The 27,411-nt window shown below is 40.9% G+C and overlaps 1 protein-coding gene across 5 annotated transcripts in view; it reads right to left on the reverse strand.

Annotated features, from left to right (window-relative positions):
* Nucleotides 1-6: 6 nt before the first annotated feature.
* Nucleotides 7-27,411, reverse strand: part of ap3d1 (adaptor related protein complex 3 subunit delta 1) — a 41,083-nt gene continuing 13,678 nt past the window's right edge. The window contains exons 13-35 of one of the 5 annotated variants that reach the window (XM_079664927.1): nt 27,151-27,299; nt 25,952-26,182; nt 25,104-25,326; nt 24,014-24,159; nt 23,339-23,480; nt 21,924-21,995; nt 21,217-21,292; nt 19,883-20,085; nt 19,499-19,572; nt 18,237-18,260; nt 15,521-15,686; nt 14,026-14,169; nt 12,506-12,559; nt 10,612-10,740; nt 8,597-8,767; nt 7,858-7,905; nt 7,167-7,187; nt 6,137-6,326; nt 5,442-5,530; nt 5,001-5,086; nt 4,521-4,642; nt 2,793-2,872; nt 7-2,673 (exon numbers count right to left, since the gene is read on the reverse strand). In XM_079664927.1, the coding sequence (XP_079521053.1) occupies nt 2,578-2,673; nt 2,793-2,872; nt 4,521-4,642; nt 5,001-5,086; nt 5,442-5,530; nt 6,137-6,326; nt 7,167-7,187; nt 7,858-7,905; nt 8,597-8,767; nt 10,612-10,740; nt 12,506-12,559; nt 14,026-14,169; nt 15,521-15,686; nt 18,237-18,260; nt 19,499-19,572; nt 19,883-20,085; nt 21,217-21,292; nt 21,924-21,995; nt 23,339-23,480; nt 24,014-24,159; nt 25,104-25,326; nt 25,952-26,182; nt 27,151-27,299 (2,736 nt within the window). In that variant the 3' untranslated portion in view covers nt 7-2,577. The remainder of the gene's footprint in view (nt 2,674-2,792; nt 2,873-4,520; nt 4,643-5,000; nt 5,087-5,441; nt 5,531-6,136; nt 6,327-7,166; nt 7,188-7,857; nt 7,906-8,596; nt 8,768-10,611; nt 10,741-12,505; nt 12,560-14,025; nt 14,170-15,520; nt 15,687-18,236; nt 18,261-19,498; nt 19,573-19,882; nt 20,086-21,216; nt 21,293-21,923; nt 21,996-23,338; nt 23,481-24,013; nt 24,160-25,103; nt 25,327-25,951; nt 26,183-27,150; nt 27,300-27,411) is intronic. The other 4 variants (XM_079664929.1, XM_079664931.1, XM_079664928.1 and 1 more) reach the window with 4 other exon arrangements.

Consider the following 27,411-nt stretch of genomic DNA (forward strand, 5'->3'; position numbering starts at 1 on the left):
ACAGAAGCTTCTTAAAGCCTTTATTTCTTTAATTTGGGTGGACTTTCTTTAAAGGGAATGTAGATAATTTATGTTGTACCCTTTAAAACATTTTACATTGTACAGCTTGATAATGGAATATGGAGAAATAAAAAGACAGGACCTTCCAAAGTCAGAGTCATACCAGAGTATATTTCAAAGTCACAAGCCAAACTTGGTATTATAACTCACTACAACTGAACCAACAGAAAATTAAGACAGAGTGGGTTGCCTCTCAGTACACTGCTTCACATGACCTGTTCTATTCCACTTATTATAGGGAGCCCCATGCCCTTAGTGTAATGACACCAACTATAACCCCCTTCCTTCCCCTGTGTTTAATAATTTAAAACATTCAACAATATCACTTTTTTTTCTTTTTAATAGTCTGAACTTGTAGATAAAAACACAACACCATCAAAAATAGAGAATGGTCAAGTAAACTTCTTTAAAAAAAAAACAATAAAGAAAAAGGACAAACTGGAATGACAAGTTTCTCTTTGTAAGCATGTCAGAAATAAAAAGTGTACATTCCTAATCATGCAATATACACATTTTAATCAAATATGCACAGGATAATGATCAGAATGAGGAAAATGGATGATAAGGGGAATTGTTTTTTTTTGCAGGTTCTCTTACATCAGTCATTTTCAGGAACAGGGAATACATACATACTTATTTTCTATCGACAGTCTTGAAATACAGCGGATCAATTCAGCATTCAGACTCAACTACAGGACAGAAGATCCCATGGAATGGCTGACCTGATCTGCAGGTCACAGACATCATTATCATAGTCGTTATCTACAATAGCAGACAGATATGAAGAGGGCCTTACCAGTATGTGTGTTCAGAGACGCTACCGAGTCCGTTTTTATCTTGCTACTACAAGGTTAAGTCGTGCTGGACCAGGTAGTGACCTCAGACATGAAGTAAAACATCACAAGTACCTCTGAGAGATTAACAAGAGGTAGCCATTTAAAGATTAAAATGGCCCATTCATGTTTATCATAATGTCAATTCACAAAAAAACGGCAAGGCAGTTTCTGAAGGGAAAGGAAACATCGGGGTTTATCTGGATGTCAGTAAAGCTCCTGCGATGCTAGTCAAAGTGGCACAGGTGTAAATGTCTCACATAATTCCACATGAAGACAGACAGAGCTGCTGTTTACAGGGTGGAGGCTCCCTTTCGTTGGCAGCCATGTTGCCTAATACTGATTGAAAAGTAACCTGAAACCACTTAAGAGTTTCTGCTTACAGAGAACAACCTGAATGGTTTAACATTAAAGACTCATTCTCATCTCTTAGCCAGTCCAATGTGACTTTCCCATAGAAAGGAGGCAGTACAGCGATGTAACATGGGCAGCTCGCTTCATGCCAGATTATTCTGTCCCTAACTTTACCACGTGGTGACACAAATGAAGGCCCTCAGCACCATATCAGTTTCATAGAAATAACAGTATCCTTCTGGGTATTACAGTAAAATAACATATTCTATTTAACTGACGAATCTATCTGTGAGTTGAAGAGGAAGCTGATAAAGGTGGGACTGTCCAGAAAACTCATGTTAGAATGCACACTTCTACTCTGGGGTTAAATGTAATTATTTTTGACACCTTCAAATGAATCTTTGATTTTAGAGAGGAATGATATGTTGGAAGTTCTTCGGGGGTCAAACTGCAGCTTAGCACAGTTGGTTAGGGAGCAGATCAACTGGGTGGAGAGAGGGGGCTCTAGTAGGTCAGACTGCACAGCTAAGGCACAGAGCAAAACCACTCATCTACTGTACTAATCACAAGGATTGTGTTGAACTAACACCAGCAGATCTGCTCTGAGCCTTGGCAAAAGGCAAGTAGGGCCACGGCTCTGAAAGAAGTTTAAAATCCATGCCTTATATGTAGCTTTGGTTACATCTCCCCACGACTGTGAGGAGGTTAGAGTCCCCATTTTCCAGTTTGAGAAATGTCCGTCACAAGGTCTACAAAGCTGAGCAGCACAAACACTGATGTGGAGAGGGCAGAGAGAAAAGGGGCGAGACAAAGGCGCAGACAGGTTTCAGACAAATAAAAAGAGACAAAAAAAACAAACAAACCAAAAGACAAAAAAAAGAACCGCAAAACAGTAAAATCACGTTTCAACCATCAACAGCAAAAGTCCAGTTCTCAACGTTACATTACATGACTGTCACAGAGTGAATTGCCGACAGAGTGTAGGAACACAGGAAGGAGCAGAGGACACAGGGCATCCGGAAAAAGGAGCTCATTACAGTCAGAGGGAACCAGGAAGTAAAGATGAAAGTGCGTTGAAGACGGGCGAATTTACACAGTGAGTCTGTAAAACAACATCGAGTGTTGGGGAGTGACCACAGAGCTCAGCGCAACAACAGAGTGTGAAAAGAAGGAGGTAAGGGGATAGAAATCTTGCGAATCTGAGGACTAATAAATAAAGCGATACTGGAGTGCCAGCCGCAGTGTTTCGTAACATGATTATGTTGTGTTGCAGCGGGGGGGGGGGGGGGCATGGAGAGGTCGGGGGGCACCCTGGGGCTGTCGGACACAATCAGCACTGAGAGAAGGTCTGCTTGATCTCATCCAGCACATTCCCGAGCAGCGTCGGCTCGTCACATTTAGCGTCAATGGACACCGTCTGCTCAGACTGGGAGGAGAGAGAGAGAATCAAGCTCACAATCTAAGTTTACTTTAAAAAGGAAACCACAATTATAGGTTATGAAAATCAGAATTTGCAGAGGATGAAAGGTTCTTTGGTTCACTCACAGTTTTGACCAGCAGACAGACGTGGTGACCCTGGATGGATCTGCTGTACATGGAGGCACAGGAGTCGATCCTCTCCACAACTGAACCATGCAAACAGAAACGGGTCAGAAACACTCTGCATGCAGGAGTCATGTGATCTGAATATTCTTCGTGTTTCTTGTTATATACACGGTTTACCACATAAACCATAAATAAACCAAACTAGTGGTTTACAGACAGGATTCATTCTCCATGCTTGATGCTGAATTTTGGAAAGCATGGCGGCCGATGGTAGAAATATAGTGGCTTGTGGTTTTTTTTACATCGGAAAAATACCCAAACTAACTAATTATAAAAGAGTCACCAGATAAATGAACATGAAATTACTATTTATTTAAGATTAATATTGTTTGCATTGTCTATGTTTGCTTATATGGTTGATACTGATTAGTTAAAAATAGCAATAAGGAGATTAATAGTCTTCCACTAAACGAAACCACCACAAAGATTCATGCAAAACACTTTTTTTATTCTGTATGTGTACAATTCAAGTCTGGCACCACGGTGTATAAAGTCAACGGTCTAGATCTCTAGATAAATATGGTGTGTGGGTGTGTGTGTGTGTGTGTGTGTGTGTGTGTGTGTGTGTGTGTGTGTGTGTTAGGGGTTTCACCAACAAATCGACTAGTGGACTAGTCGACTACCTTTACCACTAGTCGGCGCTGTAGGCCCTAGTCAACTAGTCGTGAAAAAAATGGAGGTAAACGAGGTGCTGCAAAATGCTCCAAAACACGTCCGACATTCTTATGTATGGCAGTACTTCAACGAAGATGTAACCAACTCCACAGTGAAGTGTCAGTTGTGTACAGCTGTACTGAAGTACAATACAAATGCATCTGCTATGCGCAACCATCTGAAGATGAGACACCCGCTGCCGACAGCTAGCACTAGCAGTAATGCTAGCACCAGTGAGCAACGGACCGGCGTCAGCACTGAACAGAGGCAAACGAACAGCAAGACAACACGGGTCAACAGTGATGCGGATGATGAGCTACGGGATCACTGCCAGCGGACACCGCATATCCCCACAATGGATAATCCACTGGAGTGGTGGGCAGAAAACGTGCACCGCTTCCCCCGCTTTCGAGGAGCTACCTGGCTATTCCAGCCACAAGCACCCCGAGTGAGAGGGTTTTTTCCCTGGCAGGCAACACTGTCACCCGAAAGCGGTCAAGCCTCCTTCCCTCACATGTCGATGCGTTGGTGTTCAAACCAAACCAAAAATATGGAAAGGTGGACGTTATCGTGGAGGACAGCGAATAAAGTGTTGCGCACTGGATTTACGTGGCATTTATGTAAACAAGAGTTTTTTGCTGTCGATTTTGGTGAGTCCAGTTACTGTTTGTTATTTACTCAGCCATGTAACACAAATTAAAATGCAGTGTTTAATGTTACTGTATGAGTTCCAATAGAAAATACAGTTGTACACCTCTCTTTGTGTGTCTCTATTATGACGTAACGACTAGTCGACTGCTATTTTGAAAAATGTGTCGACTAGTAAATATTGGTAGTTGTGAAACCCCTAGTGTGTGTGTGTGTGTGTGTGTGTGTGTGTGTGTGTGTGTGTGTGTGTGTGTGTGTGTGTGTGTGTGTGTGTGTGTGTGTGTGTGTGTGTGTGTGTGTGTGTGTGTGTGTGTGTGTGTGTGTGTGTGTGTGTGTGTGTGTGTGTGTGTGTGTGTGTGTGTGTACCAGAGAAATGGTGGTGGAAGCAGATCCTGGCCAGGAGGTGGTGGAAGGGCATGCTGATTCCTTCCAGTTTGACGGAGCTGCACTTCAGGTCGCCCGACTCAAGCAGCTTAGCGAACGCATCACTGGACAAACAAAACAAACTCAGTATTCAATTCGTACTTGAGGAAGAGCCAAGACAACTCAGGAACCAATACCCAGATCTCTATTATAGTTGTGGCATTTTTTAATTATCTTCAGATGATAAATTGTGGTTGACCACCGACTGACTTTTCCTCTAGCGTCACAGTCAATCATACATTTCAAATGTTTTGCATTTTAGGCTCTCAACAAGCACTGTCCTGAAGCAACACTGCCAACCCTTCAAGTTTATTTTAAAGACGGGTTTAAGGAGTCTATGAAGAATGCAAAAAATGGTCAGAATGAAGTTTTTCCTCCTTTATAATGTTGGTTGTAATTCTGTGTGACACTTAACAAACCAACCTGTAGCAGGGAGTAGTGATTAGGTAGGAGGTGCAGGTAAAGTGCAGTTTGAACTCCAGTTTCTCGTGAGTGGAGGAGTCCTCATTCTGTGGGAACAACAAGAACAGATCATCAATGAGAAAGCAACGTGGCACTTTAACAATTCTCTTCTGGCCTGAGGGGCCTGCAGAGAGCTCTGGGGGAAAGCGTTAGTTACCAAGATGAAACGTATAGCTGGTTAGGATCCCTTGAAGTACACAGCTTCTGTAAATGACGGCAAATTACTGCGTTGAAAATGCTTCTTAAAAATCTAACATATCAGAGTGTTAAAGAAAAAAAAGCATGGACAGTTTAACAACACTTTATAGAAGCTATGCTAAATATGCTACCAAAACAGATCAGGTTTGTTTTCAGGAATACATATTATTTATATTTTCCAGTGTATTTGTTCTTTCTTCACACCTTGACGATGAAGGTGAGGGTTCCCTTCAGTTTCTGTGGCATTACGATGCTCTGCATGGTGAAGACAAACCGCGCCTCGTTGGAAACCCCTGAAGCACAGAGAAGAGTTCACGGATAAGTGATCAGACTTTACGAAACAACCCGAAGTGAGGTTTTTATTAGATTGATCATTCAATTGAGAACCGACACAACTTTAGAGAACTACAGTGACCACAGTGACATGTTCTATGTGTATATTTTAGGGTACTGATTCCCAACCCTTTCAATTAAGTGGCCCCTTTATTATAAGTCAATGCATAACATTGACAGCACTAAACATTTGGTGAAACTGTACAATAAACCCAAATAGTGAACTCAATAACTGCAGGATAGTGCATTAACCAATGAGTTTTGAGCAAATTATGTAAATGTGAATATTGCATTAAAGATTAGCATTACTTTTATTTTAATGAAACCATTTAAAACATATTTTGGCCTGTGTTATTATTATTATTATTATCTGAATCCATCATTCAAATTTGAAAACTTTAAAAAGGTATCTTCACAGGAACAAATGAAGTCCTAAGATATATGCAAACTGTTTATTAAAAGTGTCGACACCTTTTAGAATCAACAACACCTCCCTAGGTTTGGAATCAGTGATTTAGTGAAACGAATGCTTCTCGTCCTTAGACCTATTTCAGATGCTCACTGACCAGGTGGGAGTTGGAAGGGCACGGAGAGGGCGTCGTGTGCGCCCGAGCCCTCCGGTCTCTGCAGCTTGGAGTTCAGAGAGTCCAGGACGTTGAACTCCATGGATTTCAGGAAGCTCTCACATTTGTTTTCAAAGATTACCGACACCACCACCTGACTACCGTCCTGCAGATTTCCCTGGATGTCGTTCACCTTTGTGGGAGGAAACCTTTCTATTATTATTATTATTATTATTATTATTATTATCATCATCACATAATACATTTATTTGCATGGGGAAAGACTGATCAGCTGTCTCTAAGCCCCTCTCCATGTATAGATGAGAGTAACACCTACGTCACTTCTGGGCGAAAATTACGGCCTCGCCCATTTTTGGGGGAAAAGAAAGCTGTCATTTGAATGGCGGTATTTTTTGGAAATCGACAATCGGGCTCGATATATGGTTAAATTAAAATCAGTAGGCGAGGCTGTCATTTTCGAAGGCGTTGGTTTCCCCAAAAAGTGGGCGGGGCCGTAAAGTGACAGATGTTACTCTCATATATGGACATCGATCGCCGACTGCTATATTTAACCATATATCGAGCCCGATCTTCAATTTCCAATGTTTTAATGTAATCGTTTGCCTGTCTGGCCATCGTTTTTTGAAGATCCAAAAATCCACAGTTTTCTTATATTTCTGATCAGATTGGCAAAAACTTCAGAATTTGTATTGACCGCCATGCTTTATTTTCCCCAAAAAGTGGGCGGAGCGTCACCGGAAGCGATGCATTTGTTACTCTCATGTATTTCACTGAGCCATGATTATTTAGAAAGAAACACACAGTAAACAGAGCAAATCTGATTCACGAAGCCATCACCACACATTGATGTTTCCAAGAAAACCAGTCACACGGAGAAAGAACCATTTTCAGAGACAGGAACTTAGTGTGCCCCGGAGGCTAGGCTGTGAAGAGCAACACGAACAGAGAGAAACACATCTAGAAAGGAGTGTTATTTAGATTCTGCCACTGACAGAAGAACTTCAACCAGTACCTGATCAGCATCCTCCAACATCTTTAAAGAGAGGGAGAGAAAATCAAAGTTCTGCATACTTTGCTTTTTATTTGAATGCTACTGCTATATTAGAAGTATAAGTATATTTCACTCGTTACGTCATCAGTAGAGGATTCAATTAGAAATGATTACGAGTTTGTGGAAGTTTTTATCTGGATAATTTTGGAAAAGAGGGGAAATTTAGAAAATGTATCAGATGAATTATAGTTTTATTAGCTCCGCTCAGTGCAAATGTAAAAATGTGGTGATGATTATGGGCAGGAGCAAAACATGTTCTATTCATTTAGGGAATCCCCCTCCTCATTTTGTTGGAAATAACGTTTTAGTTATTTTTTCTATTGCAGAGATAAGCAATTGACAATGTCGTCTATTAAGGGCAAACATCAAATGAGGGCAATCAGACGTAAAAACAACACACAAATAAAAAGTGTGTGCTATCTGACAAACAAAGCAATCCTTTTCTTATTGCTCTATATTGTAAACATCATTACATCAGGTAGATAAGGGCTGCCCAATCTGAACATACACAGCTCAGAAAAGCTTTGGATATCCCAATTTCAACTAGCTGATTAAATGTTTATGTGACCCAAATTGTGTCATGCGTAAAAAACAGAGTTCCCCGAGCCCAGTGGTAAGGTCCCTCTTTCAGCAGCATCTCCACATCACTCACCATCTTGATGTAGGAGTTCTCCGCCAGCAGGCAGTAATTGGACATGGGCTGAAAGGAGAGAGGAGCTCAGGTCAGATCAGGCATTCTCTGTCGCTCTGTATGCTAACTAGGCAACAGGAGCTGCTTCACATGGTGTGTGTGTGTGTGTGTGTGTGTGTGTGTGTGTGTGTGTGTGTGTGTGTGTGTGTGTGTGTGTGTGTGTGTAGCGGTCAGCGGGTTTAGTAAAGACATTGCAGTACAGAAGCACAGATCAGAGTCATGATAAACAATGTTGCGTTTATTAGCTAATTGTGTGTCTTGTGACGTCAGTGACTTGTGACGTCAGTGACTTGTGACGTCAGTGACTTGTGACTTGTGATGTCAGTGACTTGTGATGTCAGTGACTTGTGATGTCACTGACTTGTGATGTCACTGACTTGTGATGTCACTGACTTGTGATGTCACTGACTTGTGATGTCACTGACTTGTGATGTCAGTGACTTGTGATGTCAGTGACTTGTGACTTGTGATGTCAGTGACTTGTGATGTCAGTGACTTGTGATGTCAGTGACTTGTGATGTCAGTGACTTGTGATGTCAGTGACTTGTGAGTTGTGATGTCAGTGACTTGTGATGTCAGTGACTTGAGTCGTCAGTGACTTGTTATCCCCGATCATGAAATAAAAACATGCTATGCTGAGTGAGCTAAATGTTATATCATTCACAGTGCTGGTTGAGGTAAAGCTGTTGATGACACTGACCGGCAGCGGCTCTTCCTCCTCCTCCTCCTCCTCCTCCACGGTGCCGTTCTGCACCGACTCCTCCCCTCCTGCATCACTGTGGCGATGATGGTGATGATGCTTCTTCTTCTTTTTCTTTTCCTTCTCTTCCTTCTCCTTTTTCTGCTTCTTCTTCTTGTGTTTTGAGGACTTCTTATCATCGAAAACACACAATGAAAAAGGACAGAATCTATTAGAAATGCTACGAGGTTGAATTGGTTATTTCATATGTGTAGAAACATTCCTCAGAAATGTAAAGCAGGGGTTTTCTCAAAAATGTTTTGAACTTCTGATCTCAGACACTCGAACATCAACACATTTTTTTTTTTTTTTAAATGTATGTATTTTTTGCTTATTACTTAATTATTTGTTTTCTTCTTTAGATGCATTTTCTCGCTTTTTTATTTATGTTTGCCTTCATGTGTGCCTAGTTTTGTTCCGTCTTGCTTGCCATCTTATCATTTTGCTGTAGCCTTTGCCTTTTTTTTTTAAAATATCTTTTTTTTTTACACTGTTAAAAAGGTAGGCATTGGCGGCGCCAAGGTATGGCTGGGGTAGGCTACAGCCATACTAAGAAATGGCTTAGCCCCACCATGAAAAATGATGTTAAAGTAAGCAAAATAAAGTCTGCCAACTCGCGGAGTAAATTGCACAGACAGCAGTTAGTGAGATTGATTTCAGTAGCCACTTCTCTGGAAATACCGAAGACTGGAAACGGTTTTGAAAACTTTTGTCACGTAGTGATCGTCTTCTCAATAAAACATATTTGATAATGTCTTCTGGCCAATCAGAATCAAGATAACGGCGTGGTGTTGTTGCAGGAAGTCCCGACGGAGAATACTTTTGCTGTAGTACATCTCGATATACATCGATACAACATTACGTGTTGATAGAAATCAACACGTAATGAAATAAGACCCCACGGTTTGATGATTGATAGGTGTGTGGGCTGTTTTTCATTTTGACACACAGAACAATGGGGGCTAACCACCCTTATCCACAAAGTAAAGTCATTCACACAGCCTCTTCCCTCTTCTCTATGTAAGCAGCAGGTTCAGCTTTCAACAACAAAGTAACAAAAAAACTAATTTAAATATGTCGTGTAGTAATAGATTTATTTATTTTTCTTCTCAAGAGAGTACCAGAATGTGTATTTTATGTTAGTATTTCAAAAAATCTCCTGCAGGGGTTGGGTTTTCAGCATGTCAACTCTTTCATTTGTGGGGAAATTCAGGATTGGCTCCAGCTCGCCCTTTTTATTTACTACAAGACAAATGTGTCTTTATTTCATACAGTTCAATTTGGATTGAGACAGGGAAATAATCTAAACCTCACGCGTGGCGTTTCACTGTCAAGGGGAGCGTGTATGTAATTACATTGCAAATACTGACTTGAGCCCCACCACTGTATGGGTTAGCCCTACCATAGATTACCCAACACGAATACTCTGGAGCCGCCACTGAAGGCAGGGTAGGTAAGAATGGAGAAACCAGCTTGAGTGCGCTAGCATTTGAAAGTACGCAGCCGAAAAAAATCTGCCCCTCCTCCAACACACATTGGCACATGACCTTTATATATACAGTCTATCCACATGACCAATGAGGGCACGAGATACGTTTGTGCACAGATGGAAGGCTGACAGGCAGGTAGACCATCCAGTTACTTTAGCCAGGCCGGCTCAGATGATTGGTCGTGCTTTTTACAGCGCCACAGCTTCCACAGATGACATTTTTTTTAATGTATTTATTGTCAAAGCATTTAAGATATTCATTGCTATCGGGATGTTAAGAGCATTCCATGGAATATAACAAAAAATGTTTCTGAAGTGAATTACCTACCCCACCTTTAATGAGAAGACCACATAGGAACTGGCAGGTCTGTGGTACTTAAAAAGAAGCCAGTGTGCTGCATCCTATCAGATCACTGAGATCTGGGATCTGCAGCACAGCAGCCAAACTCTCCACTTCCTAATGATCGCCTCGTCATTAGTGACTCACCGTCTCCTCCGCCTCGGTGTCTTTGGGCTCTTCAGGCTCGGAGTCTGGCGCCGCTCCAGAGGCCGCCTCAGGCACAGGGTCTGCTGCTGCTGCAACAACTGCTGCTGCTGCTACTACTGGTGCTGCTTCCTGTTTTCACACACACCACCATAAACACACACCACAGGGTTAGCAGGGAGAAACCAAAGCATTTAAACACAGACACTTTGGTGCCACTTCGGAGTTGATTGAGGTTAAGTGAAGTTAGGGAGTGCACTCATTCATAAAGAAAGTCATTTTTGATCAGCTGCACCCTACGAGTTGTTTGAAATCACAAACGTAAACCTGATTTGTTAAAAGAAGTGCGTCACATGCGATACTACTAACCAGAAAAGAGCTAAATCACAAAAGTGCCTGTCTGAGAAACAACTCTGTTATGTCTGTAGGTCTCTACACATGTGCAGTGGCTTTGTTTTTTTCTGTTGGATATCACTAGCAGTTGCTAACAGAATAAAGATCCTGATTTACAGGATCCTCGTGACAACCTATATGCAGTCTATTGTGAGCTGCCTGCAGGTCAATATCTGATCTCTTATGCAACTGTGACAACCAATATGAAAACAAGTCTAACACACAGACATGTCAAGGCATGTCTTCAAAGGGTCATGTTTCAGGGTCAAAAGTGCTTTTAGTGCTCTCACAATTAAACGAAAGACCTGGCCCTCACATGCCTGAATTCTCTCAATTGTCCAGAGAAATCTGAACTAATCTGTGTCAAATGTCAAACAAGGGGGAATGATAAAAGGGATAGTGTGACCTTTTTTCTGTGAATTTGCTTAATATTTTATTGTTGAGCGTTAAATTAGAAAATCAATAGGTGGAGATAGCAGTCTGTTAGCATAGCTTAGCATCAATACTGGAAAGAAGGGGATATAGCTAGCCTGGCCCTCTCCATAGGTTTTAAACAAGTGATTTTCCAAAATATTAAAATGGCAGACATTTTCTTTTAATAAAAGTCAAATAATAAAAAAAATCTAATTTTGTCAGTGTTAAGGTAAGACTAAAATCTAAACCAATGGTATTTTGTGAAATATTGAGGTCTTACAAACGTCCTCAATTAATTTTTTTCTCTTCAGCTACTGCAAATCCGATTTTCAAAAATATCTTTAATCGTGAATTGTTTACATCGATTTTCACTATTTAACATTATTTGTCTTTTTCAGTTGTCTTTTGCTGGATTACTGCAGTCTGGAAATCTCCGCCAGGACAAACAAAATGTGGACTCACTCAACAAGTTGCTCAGTAGCACTAATAGTGGTCAAACATATTTACAGGGCAGCTTTAACTCTAGCCCAAATGTTGAGATTTCGCAGTCGTGACACTCAAAAGGTCGAACAGAAACAAAGATGACCCAACATGGGATCGTGGTAGAAGCAGTCGGAGGACACATGTGGGGACGACAGGAACAAAAGTAAACAGACTTCAGGCCACATTCCTCGCTTAACTTGTCGACACCTCCAAACACAACAATAACCAATTCTAGTTTGACTTCACGACCGACACAACACCCAGCAAGCAAAAAAAAAGAAAAGCTGCGGGAGAGAACCACTGGCATCGTGAGACAAATACAGACAGACCGTGAACACTGACATAAATACAGACATGCTGAAAAACAGAGGAAAGGCTGGAGAATGAAAAAGAGGTGTTATGTGACCTGTGAAAGAGAGCAAGTCGTGTCAAAAGGTGATTGCTGAAGAAATAAAACTGATCTAAATAAAGAGGTGATAATGGGAGAACATAAGGCTAAAACCAACATGAGGTAGATCAATAAAAAAAATGGAGTAATGAGAGAGAGAGAAACTTTGGAGATGAGGGGAGGAGGGAGGGAACAAGGGAACAAGGGGGGAGACTCAACCTGGGCGTTAGAGGGCACTGGAGCGTTTGAGAGCCAGAAATCCAGATCCGAAACCTAGAAGAGGGAGGGAGGGAAAAGGAGTGCCAGGAGGTGAGAGGGGTGAGGGCCAACCGGGCTCAGTATCTTTCTACTATTCATGAAAATGGATACAGACATTAACCCGTTCTATTTCATGAATAAATCAAGTATTTGGCGAGAGTCGGCTACGGGGAAACTGATACTTGATCACTAAAGCTGATTGGGAGGAAGCAATGGAAGCGTTGAGTCAATGAAAATGATCAAAGATTTCTATATGCATGTTACCTTTTAGCAGAAGCTGTTGACTATTTTTTGATGATGTTCTAAAGCCATTTTTATCATGAATTTTTACGATGGCCCTGAAGTGCAAGTCAAAACAACATTTCATAAAACGCTACAGCATTTCAGAAAACACTACAGCATTTCATAAAACGCTTCAACATTTCATAAAACGCTGAAACCTTTCATAAAACGCTTCAACATTTCAGAAAACGCTACAGCATTTCAGAAAACGCTTCAACATTTCACAAAACGCTACAGCATTTCAACTTTTACAGAAAGGGTATTCCTTTAGGGAGAAGACTTCTTGTTTGTGATTGGACAGAGCCAGTCAGAGAAGCACTGCTGTGATTGGTTGTTTTTGCTGCCAATCAAGAAATTACGCTTCGTGATTGGCAGCACCCGACAGCTCAACATGTCCCAAAACATCAGCCGTTAGCTGTTAGCACACAGAGTTTTGTGAAATGCTGTAGCGTTTGTGAAATGCTGTAACGTTTTGTGAAATGCTGCAATGTTTTGTGAAATGCTGTAGCGTTTTCTGAAATGCTGTAGCGTTTTGTGAAATGCTGTAGCGTTTGTGAAATGCTGTAACGTTTTGTGAAATGCTGCAATGTTTTCTGAAATGCTGTAGCGTTTTCTGAAATGCTGTAGCGTTTTGTGAAATGCTGTAGCGTTTTGTGAAATGCTGCAATGTTTTGTGAAATGCTGTAGCGTTTTGTGAAATGCTGTAGCGTTTTGTGAAATGCTGTAGTGTTTTGTGAAATGCTGTAGCGTTTTCTGAAATGCTGTAGCGTTTTCTGAAATGCTGTAGCGTTTTGTGAAATTCTGTAGCGTTTTGTGAAATGCTGCAACGTTTTGTGAAATGCTGTAGCGTTTTCTGAAATGCTGTAGCGTTTTCTGAAATGCTGTAGCGTTTTGTGAAATGCTGTAGCGTTTTCTGAAATGCTGTAGCGTTTTGTGAAATGCTGTAGCGTTTTGTGAAATGCTGTAGCGTTTTCTGAAATGCTGTAGCGTTTTGTGAAATGCTGTAGCGTTTTCTGAAATGCTGTAGCGTTTTCTGAAATGCTGTAGCGTTTTCTGAAATGTTGTTTTGACTTGCACTTTAGGGCCACCATACATTTTAGATCAGATAATCAGAATTCTGGGTCAAATCAGATCTTAGAAAATAAGCTCCGTTGCTAAGTGGTAACAAGTGTTGCCTCTACGTTTTTGTAAGGACGCACCTCAGCGGTGGTGGATGTGGGCGGAGCCGCCACCACACTGGTTTCTTCTGATTGGACCACAGGCTTGTCCTCCTGACCCCCGAGGAGATCCTCCCCCTTGTCTTCATGTTTGTGCTTCTTCTTCTTCTTCTCTTCTTTGCTCTTCTGCAAGAAAACAGGAGAATAAATTCAGCACCGTGTCACGAAACGGTTTACCGAGAACCACCACCTCTGACTCATCACTTTACAATGGTTGACAGCTTCTTGTTTTTCCCCCCGCATCATAAATGTGATTTACCGGTCTAAAGAAGCTGTTTCATCAGCGAGACTAAATTTAGAATTGAATTACTTCATATTTTTTTTAAATACAGAAATAGCCTCCTTACTGAGATACGGGATTGTCCCACTCTCAATAGTTTTAAAGGACAACTTAAAGAATGGTTGCGCAAAAAACAGACGTGTAATCACCGCTAAATGCACTTTAATACAGGGGTATCTCCTCTTGCACTTTATGTAGCACTTTTATCTTATCTTGTACTTTATATATCATAGCTGCTACATTGTACTGCCATGTGGTAAATGCTTGTATGCTGCTCATGCTCTTTCTGCATGTCATGTATTTATTTTTGCTATGTATATAAATGTCATGATCTTGTATGTTGTATGTGAGGGGACTGCGGATGGAAATTAGCTTAAAGCTAAAATCGGGCTCATTTATGCTTGTAAGCATTGTTTTGTTTTAAAGTGTTCATCGATGTGCACTGTCCCTGTTCAAATAAACGATTAAATGAAATGAAATATTTTTTTAAATACCAATAAATGTATTTGTTTTAATTTAATTACTTCACATATATATATATATATATATATATATATATATATATATATATATATATATTTTAAATACAGAAATACCTAACATGTATTTGTTTTGATTTAATTACTTAATATATATATTTTTAAATACAGAAATACCATAAAATGTATTTGTCGATACAAAAAAAATATTTCTGAATTATTATAAATATTTCTGAATTATTTTCTGAAAAACAAAACCATAAAATGTATTGGTGAAAATAGAAAAATACACAAAAATGTATTTGTATAAATTCAAATCAATTTGTAAATAAAATCTAAATAAAATGTCTAAAATCAACTTAAAAAATAAAGTAGCATTTGGGGGAAAATTCAAAATGTTCTTGTCCAAATTATCCATTTAGACAAAAACAAGAGTCAAAAAATAGTCCCGCCTTAAATGGAGTGCGATTTCCGACAAAGATTTGGGAAATTGGTCCGTGCGCAAAGCATTGTGGGGATTTTAAGACCGGAGGATAAACATGTGCAGCCTCTAAATTTCTCGGGGGGACTCGATGACGTAGCATCCTTGAAATAGTGGCTCTGGAGCAGCCTTCCTCGACATTGAGAAACACCCAAAGTCTCATCAACGAGAAAGAATGAGGTTAGAGTGGTTTCCAGGAAGAAAAGGAGCACAGCCCTGTTGACATTTCCGCCTCACCTTCCGTTCTTTATCCTTCTTCTTCTCTTTCTTTTCTTTGCTGCTCTTCTTCTTGGGCTCCTGTGAGACGACGGTCCTCTCTGCGTCTACATCTTCAGTCGGGCTTTTCAGAACCTCCGCAGCACGGTGTGACCTGACGGGCAGCTTCTCACTGTCTGCAAGGGGCCTGGGCAAACAAAAAAGGCACAGACACACTTTGTTTAACTTACGACATACGGTTTGCCTGGGTTTAGTGCGATCATGTAAAACACATGTTTACATCTTCATGTATTATTTTGTAGTAGTAATCCGTTAGAATAAAGGTGGACAGGGGTTGTGGGGTGCAGCAAAACTCTGTTTTCAGTCACATATTCTGCACTGTGCAGCAGCCAAGGCTCATTCAAAGCGTTAAGCCATTCCTCTGGCAGGGGTAAAGCACTGGGACTCCATCTAGAAACGACACCAATAAATTCCTCCACATTAAACTGATAACACCTGTCAACGCTCCATCAGGAACAAAACCTCTCGCCACCTGAACAGTTTCTTCCCCTCTGCTACCGGCCTCTTAAACAAGGCCCGGCCCCCCCACTGACACTTACCGCAGCCACAACGTAGTCTCTATATGCATTACATTAATGCACACAATGTTCATACTGCTTATTTTATCATTCATTCATAGCATTCTATTTCCATGTAAATTACTGCTTTAATGTATTGCTATTTAACTATATTTTATTACGGTGTCCTTAAATAATTCTTGTTTTATATTTGATGTATGCGCTATGACATCAAGTCAAATTCCTCGTATGTATTCCTTGCTACTACCTGGCAATAAACCTGTTTCTGATTCTGAACATTTGTTTTCAAAGGCTGGCCATTAAAGCAATAACGTGCAGTATAGCCCCCTGCTGGTTATTATCTACAGAGGCACACAGCTCCATGTCAATTGCCCAGACTTGGATAGTTATTCTTTTATGATTTGATTAAAGATGTTTTCAATATGTATTTATTGTTTTAGCTTCAAATAAATAGTTACCCGAGTTAGTTGGGTTAGCTTTTTTTTTTTTGTTTGTTTGTAAATCGAAGGAACTTTAGCAAAAGAAAGCCATGACAGAAACGTATGTTCTACATTTCAAAGTGACAGTTTACAATAACTAATGCATAATCTCCACTCTTCTTGATTTCTTATTCTTACCCATGAGTTTAACCCATACCAATTAAAGGTAGTGTAGGTAAGAATGGAGAAACCAGCTCGAGTGCGCTAGAATTTGAAAGTGCGGAGCCGAAAAAAATCTGCCTCTTCCTTCAGACTTCCTTACAGAGCCCCTCCTCCAACACACACGAACGCTCACATGACCAATGAGGGCACGAGATAAGTTTGTGCACAGATGGAAGGCTGACAGGCAGGTAGGCCATCCAGTTATTTTAGCCGGGCCGGCTCAGATGATTGGTCGTGCTTTTTACAGCACCACGGCTTCCACAGATGACATTTATTTATGTATTTATTGTCAAAGCATTTCATATATTTATTGCAATCGGGATGTTAAGAGCATTCCATGGAATATAACAAAAAGTGTTTCTGAAGTGAATTACCTACCCCACCTTTAAACACAATTGGGAAATAATGTACTATATATAAAAAGCTAGCTGCATAGCTTTGGTCTAAAGGGACATGTGCTTTTTATTTCAGTCAAGGGAAGGCAAGTATCCACTTAAAAAACATCTGGTGAGAATTTGGAGGCAAGTCTGCCGAACTGAGGAGGATCTGGGAATTGTAAGCAAAATAATGATAGTACCCGACCCCTGGGTTCTGTTTCCTAAAAGCAACTCAAGGCTGATGGAAGAAATGCAAGAGCCAAAATGCTTTTAAGAGCCTTTTCCAGGAGGACAGGTTGGGAAAGATTTAAGCCGTGAGAACATCAGCAGCAGCCAGTTCAAATGTTTTATCTCGTTTACTATGAAACTCTAAAAGTCTTATCAAAGATATATATATTTTTTTAAGATAAATATTCTTCTTTGAAGGACAGAACATTCACAGAACAGTTTGTTTGGAAATAGTGATATGCTGCTGATATTGTCAAGCTTATAGATGTTACATAAGAAGCAGGATAAGAGGAAAGGGATACTACGGGTGTTTCTCAATGTCGAGGACGCTTCCTTGGTAGGACATGTCTTCCGAGTCACTTCCTTCAGAAGTTAGGCAAGAATCTTTCCTGGCATTCGAAAACAAAGAGTGGAACAGGCGAGCAAGTGTGCGTCATATGAGAGGCCCCGTCTGACATTTGGGGAAATTGGTCCGTGCGCAAAGCATTGTGGGGATTTTAAGACCGTGGAGGGTACACATGTGCAGCCTCGAAATGTCTCGCTACGAAGGACGCCGGGCTAGGTAGAATTCCAAGGAGCCTGGCCTTTGGAATAGTCCTTCGGTGGGACTCGATGACGTAGCGTCCTTGAAATAGTGGCTCTGGAGCATTCTTCCTTGACATTGAGAAACACCCTGAATCATACTAGGTCAAACGCTACAATGATAACGATAGAAAAATGCGATGAAAGGAGAGAAGAGCAGAAAGAGGGAGGAGGAACGGCAAACTGCAAACTGCAAACTCCAAACGAGAAATAACTGAGATCTATGTTAGTGAGAGCAGCAAGACATCTATTAAGAGAGAGAAAGAGAGAAAGACAATCCATGTGCAGTCGCAGCCGCGGTCCTGCAGCCGGGGGGGGGGGGGGCACTCACCTGATCACAGCCTTCTGCACCAAACTGCCAACACAAAGAGGAGTGATGGGTGTGTGGATGCAGAGAGAAGAGGAAGCAGAAAGCAAATCACCATGAGGAGGAGTGAGAGGAGGGAAAGGGCCGAGTCACACGGACTGTGACGCTACAGGAAGTAATTACACTGACAGATATTCAGGTTAGTAAAACAAATCATATGAGATTCAACTCAAAGCTCTACATTTACACTGGACAGTCAGCTCAGCCAGATACTTAAACGATGAGTATCAGCAACCTTAACATCAAATCTAGAGCTTTTCAAAAGGATTTTTATGTATTCAATGATTCTATCAAGAATTTCAAATGAATATTTTATGACTTCATCACCCGAAAAGACCTCAGACAAAGTGCTCACTTTAAATAAACTGATTGATCAGAGCTAGTGAGTTAGCCTTTTTTTTTTTAAATGAAATCGACTTGTTTAATGAATTCAACTAAAACTGTTTTTTATTCTAAAACTGTGGAGAAATACCAGGTTTAACAGAATTAATAGAAATGAAAAAAACACAAAGAAGCTGTGCAGCATTCAGAACATGACAACATTATCAATGAAGCTTCAAACTACTTGGTACAACGCTAATTATGTAATTAGTTAATGTTTCTCAGCAGATTTTGAGTACATATGTGACCAGCTCTATCGAAATCAGTCGGAAGTCTCAACGGCTCATTTCAAAATAAACGTGGATTTGCGTAAAAAGATAGTTTTTCGGGGTTCGGGTGTTTTGTTTAATTTTAACTAAACAAAGTCTTTGCTTTCAGAATATTAAACTTGTTTCGGCAAATTCAGATGATAAATATATATCACACACACACACACACACACACACACACACACACACACACACACACACACACACACACACACACACACACACACACACACACACACACACACACACACACACACACACACACACACACACACACACACACACACACACACACACACACACACACACACACACACACACACACACACACACACACACACACACACACACACACACACACACACACACACACACACACACACACACACACACACACACACACACACACACACACACACACACACAGAGAGAGAGAAGTGATGACTCGTGACAACTCAAAATGTTTCTTCGGGTCACTGCGACGACTGATTTCGATAGAGCAGGTCACATATACATATCAATCATTTCCGAATTTAGTAGAACTGAAGTACATCTATCTACGTGGTGAGGACTCACTTGTCCAGGTCGATGTCCAGGGCTTTATGAGGGTCATTGGGATCTTTGTCATCATCATCACTGGGTAAGGCATTCTGAAATAATGAAGATGAAATCAATGAAACAGAGTGAATAACTTTCTATATAAGTCTGTAATCCACAAGACAAACGTAATTCATTATTGAATTGTGCTTTGATCAATAATAACAAGGTCAGAGTAATGTGTCCACAGCACTATCATTCAGAGAGGAAAACTGATATATCTTAAATCACTAAATTAAAGTCTTGCAAGGCACAAATGATCAATATTGTGTTTCGTACAGATTAGCATAGAGCTGAATTGTATTTTTACATCGAGGCTGTCAATTCAAAACTCTTTGTGATGTTGTCACAGCTCCAGCGTACCTCTGGCATCTCCTCTGTAACAATGTCCACCATGTGCGCGGGCGTGATGTCCTCCTCGCTCTCTGGACCCGAGTCATGTTTCTTCCCTCGTCCGCCGCCGCGCTTTTCTTTCCTCTTCTTCTTCTCCTTCTTCTTCTTATCGGCTCTGTCCTTCTGCCGACGCTCCTCCTCCAGTTTCACATACTGGTCGGACATAGGCAGACCTGTGGGACAGAACACAGCAACGTGTTTCAGTAAAGATTTTAGTGTAGGAGCCATTTTATGGGTGTTGTTGGTGTCTCAGTTTACTTTATTTATATTTATAGTGGGGTCATAGGTGACAGGAAAGGACGAGGACACAGGAGGAAGAGCATACCGATTCCACTAGCGCGGCAGATGTTCATACCACAACCTTTGACACAGCATAATTAAACCTGGGTATGTAAAGCTAAATACACATCATTCTAAAGTGCAGGAAAAGACCGGAAATCTTCCGTCTGTGTCTGCGTCTGGATAACTCTAAAGCACATGTGTCAAACATAAGGCCCGGGGGCCAAATCAGGCCCGTGGTGGATTTAATTTCGGCCCGCAGGATAATTTCTAATTCCCGTTAGATCTGGCCCGCCGGTATATTGCACGCACACCTTCACATCCTGAGGGTCTCCTCAGCTCAGAGCCTGAGCCCACACATTGATGACCTTGCACCCAAGATGAGATGCCAAGTATCTGAACTAGCATCACAGAGCAGCACACTGAGTTTAATGGATGTTTCCTTCTGCACTTTCTCTCTCACGACAACAGGGCATGTTTGGTTTTTTCTTTGAGGGAAATAGTTTTGTTGAAGCTGTTGTTGGCCTGTGGGAAAATGTAATCATAAGAAATGACTCTGGAAAAGCTGCAGATAGAGCCATAAGAAATGAATGGAACTGATTATTTCATGTTTAATGTTGTTTTTATAGGCAATAATTTACGCTTTGTTAGTTCCAGGTTTAATATGTGCAATAAGTTCATTTCAATAAGTTCTGCAATAAACATTGAACCAGTCCGGCCCTCGACTAGTACCCATTTTTTTTTATTTTGGCCCACTGTGTATTTGAGTTTGACCCCCCTGATCTAAACCCTCCTGTGAAGTAATGGCGAAGGATATAGGACATTGGAACATTTAAATTGCCCTTACAATGAGTAATACAGACGACGTGGCAAAAACAGGAGAGAAGAAAAAAACTGACAACTTTTTTTTAATGGAAAGACTTTTATAACATCAGCCGTAAAGAAAGCCATTTAGATTTGTCAGATTTGGATCGTTTTGTGTTTGAAATGATGTTTTATGGTAATGTTTAAACATTGTGCGTTACCTGGGACTTTGAGAGGCACGGTGAGGTCAATCTGCACGACGGGGATGTGCTCCACTCCGGGGCCCTCCTGGTACACCTGCACACAGGAGACGTTCATTTAAAAACAGAGTTTAACAAAAGTTTCATCAGGAAAACATTGTATTGTTTTGAAGACCTTTCTTGTTGCCGCTGCTTTTAAATCTAACTATTCACATCTTACACTGCGCTGTAACTTTTATTCATGAACCTGTGTTATTCATGTTTTATTATCTTTGCTTTTTAATGTTTCTAATGTGTTTTATGCTCTTAATGTCTTTCATTTTTGTAAAGCCCAAATTGCCTTGTGTTGAAAAGTGCAATATAAATAAACTTGCCTTTTGATACTTTGGTAAAAAAATCTGAAATATGTACAGTATATATATATATATATATATATATATATATATATATATATATATATATATATATATATATATATATATATATATATATTACAAAGTCACATTTTCAGACATTTAAATGATTAAGACTCAATTCTTTAGAAGCAAAATATTTAAAATAGAATTCTTAAATGATTTGTATTGTTGTATCAATACACATCCAAAAATGAATAGATCATTAAACCCCTACTTCGCAAACGCTCTTATGTTCCCCTATACAACAGACTGGTTTCAACAGAGACATGAACATATAGAAACAGACAGCGCTGTGATGACGGGTGAACAAACCTTCTGAGAGGACGGGGAGGACTTGATGTAGAACGGGTTGCTGGCTTGCTCCTGCTTTCTGACTTCTCTCCTCTGGATGAAAAAACAGTTCGATGAATTAATCAATGAGACACAGCCTAGCAGGAGAGGGGGACCACGTGGGAAGAAGATCCAGGGTGGGACTCAGAATAAGTCAATATTGTTTTGAAGAAAATGACTGCATGATTATATCTAGACTGAGAACCACCTCTGGACACACACACACACACACACACACACACACACACACACACACACACACACACACACACACACACACACACACACACACACACACACACACACACACACACACACACACACACACACACACACACACACACACACACACACACACACACACACACACACACACACACACACACACACACACACACACACACACACACACACACACACACACACACACACACACACACACACACACACACACACACACACACACACACACACACACACACACACACACACACACACACCAGGGTTTCCGTTAGCGGGTAATTACCGTTTTTTTAGCCGGTAAAATGTATTAAAAACCGGTCAATTCAAAACCTGCCGTTCAAAATGTCTGGTAATAATTAGGGATGCTCCGATCGATTGGGCTCCGGTCATTATCGGCCGATATTCACTCTTGATTGATAGTTTGATCGGTGCTCTCTATAAAGGCCGATCAGGAGAGCTGGATCTGATCGATATGGACATATACGCGAGTGAAGTGTAACCGGAGAGATCAGATCAGCTGCTGAGTCTGACGGCGACACGCAGCTCTGCATGATCACCTGAAGCTCCGCCCACTGTTTAGCGAGCTGCATGAGAAACTGACGGGCTGTCGGGAGAGAGAGAGAGAGAGAGAGAGAGAGAGAGAGAGAGAGAGAGAGAGAGAGAGAGAGAGAGAGGCTCTGTTTCTCCCGTGTTATTATTCAAAGTTAATGTAAACTTTTGAATAATGTACTTCATCTACTACAAGTAGTTTGTTTGAATGTAATAATGATGTTGTTTGTTGTAGCGCATCATTTATTGAAAAATGAATCTGAGCTTTTCGATCTCTTACGATTATAAACTGAAGCAATATAAATTAACTGAGTTTTAAAACATCAGCATATCCGGTCATTACCTGCTAACGGAAACTCTGCTACGCAATTCTTATTATTGAAACATGACCGGTAAGTTTCACATTTGTCCGGTAACATTAATTCTTTCTGGACATTTAACCGGCAAGAAAAAAATCCTAGCAGAAACCCTGCTCCACACTGAGTAAATGTAAATGTCCCCTCAGTGGGACTAATAAAGGTATTCTGATTCTGAGATTCATGAAAACTCATAAATCTAAGCCCAGTTATTTTTTTCAGAAATGTTCCCATCATCGACCGGCCCACCTTTGCCAGCTCCTTCTCGTCCACCTCTGTGTGGCGGGGGCGGGAGTATTTGGGCTCCTCCTTGGAGAAGATCGCCCTGGGCTGCTCGTCCTCAGACTCGCTCTCAGACGGCGGCTCGTTGATCCAGGCGTCCAGGTCCAGACTGCACAACAGACCCAGTTACAGCTCAGCGCTCAAGACTCAATAACATACACGTGTGTCTCGATGGTGGACCACAACGGCACGAGACGAGAGACTAAATACACAGTCATGTCAAACTAGGGAGAAATCAACGCTTCATTCATAACATTGACATTTTAAACCAGATTCAAGTAGTTGCTGCGTAGGATATTTTTTTTGTGTGATCAAAACATTTCCATAACTCTAGAACACTTTAAAAGGCTAAAAGGTACAAATATATTGAAAACAATATCTATGTAATCATTTACTTATTCAGAACTTGCATTTTTATAATAAAATATACTGCTTTAATCCATACTTGTTTGCACTGGGCCTATCAAAAAAATAAAAGTTTTTACTGCAGTCAAAGAAATGAAACAAAGCACTTTAAGGCCGGTGTTATAAAAATGTATCGCAATAGAGGATTTAAATATAAAATATAAAAATTGGATACGGCCTTTGTCAAATGATGTACCATTTGAATGTGTTTATTCCTCATGTACGGAGCCCACTCACCCTTCAGGAACAGGCACTTTCTTCTGTGCCTTGGGGGCCACAGGGTTGAGTTCTCCAGCGAACAGAGCGATGACTTCCTCCGCTATTTCTACGTCCTTCTGCTGCAGTTTCTGGATGTACTTGACCAGCTGCAGGATGCAGGAGGCCTGAGGACGAGACAGAAGGTGAGGGAAGGGGGGGGGGGGATCAGCAGTGTAATTTATCAGATTTGTACGTAGTGTGTGAGGCAGGGCAGAGATATCAATCAAGTTTGTATTTCAATTACGATCTGTTTTCCAACTATTATGAGAACAAGATTATAGAGATAACAAGATTATTGTGACGCATGATGAATTTTTGTTGCCTTGACACTAGGCAGGCCAGGGACACAAGATTGATGACTTTAAAAATTGTGTGTTCTTTCAAGAAACATGATTTTTGCCATAATCTAGCAGCCCTATTTTTAGGTATATGACGACAGAGTCAAAGTTTAAAACAAATCTTTGTTTTTTCTTTGGCAAAAAGAAAGGCACTTGTAGGGCTGAACCATTTTTTTCAGCCCTACATTTTTTTTTGTTCTTCTTGTGTGTCAGTCATCCACACCAATCAGAAGTGCTGTGCTCCACATGTAGCATGTTAACCAATCAGAAGTGGCCCATGATAGATGATCGACAGATTGATCCAATCACCTGCCAAGTATTTTTGAAAGTGCCTGCCCTTTTCCAAATGGCTTCCAATGGAGCTCTCCTAGATGGTTTGGTGAAACAAACTGAGTCAGGTTAGTAATGCTCCATCACATGTTTCTATTACAGGGTGAGTCTTAAACTGAAGCTTGACTTTAAAGCAACCCAACGGAAGTTTCATGTAAGTTTAGTTCTTTCACTCGTAGCTCGGGCAGCGGGGGTGCTAGAGACGGGAGCACGTTGATACGACCTTCCTAGCCGGAGATATTGCCGCATTTTACAATAAACTTCTTGGGTCGCTTAAAAACAAATATCGCAAATCGAATCGCAATATCTGTCAGAAAAATCTCAATTAGATTATTTCCCCAAATCGTATTATTTCCCCAAATCGTGCAGCCCTAGGCAGTTGTGTGTCATATATCTCTTACCCTCTCCTGCACCTCCAGGTTGGCGCTCTGGACGAACAGCGGCAGCCTCTCGATCATCATCTCCTGCGCTGCCGTGCTGTCTGCGCTCCCCTCCCCGCTCTTCAGCACCGTGGCAAACAGCTTGGCTGCGTTCTGCACGTACACGGCCTGGATGTGGCCCGGTAAGGTGGCCACCTTCGGCCGCAGCATGGCCTCTAACGTCTGCATCGGGTTCTCCAGGTGTCTGTGGAGGAGAGCAGGGGGAGTTAGATAAAGAACAGAAGGAAACTACATTGATCCATATTACATACTTAGACGCATTCTCAGAAATAATGAGTTCTAAAAATAAAGCGATAAGTGTGTCAAAGAGGTTTGAAAATGCCTCCATCAACTGAAGTGACACACACATCTGACCCTAAAAGATTTCAGACATGGAAACCCAATTCATACAAAAGAAATTCTATTACTTTTGAAAGGTAAAAAGATAATGCAAGTGTCATTGAGTTCAAGTAAGAGAGACATATTTGCAAATAGATTAATGTGATGAAAAATGATGATGTGATTTAGGTAAGTTTACTCCGATGATATAAGAGGAAGGAAACACAGAGGTGGAAAGCACAGTATCTTTACCAAACTGTCAATCATCCCCCTATGGATTCATTGTTAGAGGCCCCGGGTCATGTGACACCTTATGGTCGTCATTATGGTCATGCAATTTTTATGAAGTGTTGTTGAATTACTTCATGTTACTGTGACATAAAACTGAATGGTTTCCCCCCCCCTTCGTATATTCATGTTTTTGTTTTTTTCTTATGACAGTTTATACCAGTTTGGTTAAGTGTGCACTTCAAAGAGATGAATCAACGTACTCTGAGAATTCCCCGCAGATCCAGGCTGCAGCGTACAACACTTCGCAGATGCCCTTCCGCTGCACGTTGCCCGTCAACAGGTGAGCGTTGTCCAGCAGAGTGGCCATCTGGGCGACAGCAAATCCTCGGATGGCTTTGACCCGGATGGCCACGTCCAGCATCTGAGAGGCGATGAGATGGCCGTGCCGTGTGCCCTCTAACCGGGTCAGCTCCACCAGGATACTGATGTACCTGTCAAGAGGAAGAGGGGCCACATAATGTCAAACAGAGGGAGGTGAACAAAGTAAGAAGTGTGAAATATAGGACACTGTTGGCGTAATTAAGTAACTGGCAGTATTCATTTTTCAAAAAAATTATACCGGTAATTAAATAAAAACAACTGTATGATAACATAAGAGCTAGTTTCTTACATTTGACCTCAAAGGGCAGAAGTTTGATGCATTTATGTTTTGGTCTTTTATGGTTATATGTGTATTTTACTTCAAGCTAAATAAATTAAAGGTGACTTCAGATACATCTGTATTGCATCTTCAAACATTAATACCATAAGACAATAACAAGTTGATAGACATATCCTCCAGGAAAAATGAGTTTGGAAATTCTACAGAAACCCTTAAATAGTTCATTAAAATCGTATAAAACCCTTAAAAAGGTGGGGTAGGTAAGAATGGAGAAACCAGCTCGAGTGCGCTAGAATTTGAAAATACACGGAAAAATATCTGCCTCTTCCTTCAGACTTCCTTACAGAGCCCCTCCTCCAACACACACGAACGCGCACATGACCAATGAGGGCACGAGATAAGTGTGTGCACAGATGGAAGGCTGACAGGCAGGTAGGCCATCCAGTTACTTTAGCCGGGCCGGCTCAGATGATTGGTCGTGCTTTTTACAGCGCTACGGCTTCCACTGATGACATTTATTTATGTATTTATTGTCAAAGCATTTAATTTATTCATTGCTATCGGGATGTTAAGAGCATTCCAAGGAATATAACAAAAAGTGTTTCTGAAGTGAATTACCTACCCCACCTTTAAGGTTTAAGGCTACTAAATTCCTATGATATTTAGTGAACAAAAAAACAACTGGATAAGAAAGAAAAAACTTTAGATGACTTAAACTAAATGGCATCATAGTCATAAGACTGTATCTAATACTAAATCCTAATTTACAGTAAGAAGAAACTAAGTTGTGGGACGGACCATTCGAAGTTGGTGATGTACTGGTAGTTGCTCTGGCTGCAGATGTCGATGATCTTGGTGAGCAGCTCGTCTCTGTAGGTGGTTCCCTCCGCTTTGTCCACATGCAGCATCAGCTTCTTCACAATCTCCATCAAGTTCTTTTTGGACACCTGGAAGAGCAGACACCAGTTTATCCACGATCGGATTTAAAAGCATGAACATAAATCTTTTAAATGTCATTAGGTCGACTGAGGCCGAACTTCAAAACGACCTTAAAATAAC

This window comes from Notothenia rossii, assembly GCF_949606895.1.
Source record: "Notothenia rossii genome assembly, chromosome: 1".
In the NCBI taxonomy this organism is placed as follows: domain Eukaryota; kingdom Metazoa; phylum Chordata; class Actinopteri; order Perciformes; family Nototheniidae; genus Notothenia; species Notothenia rossii.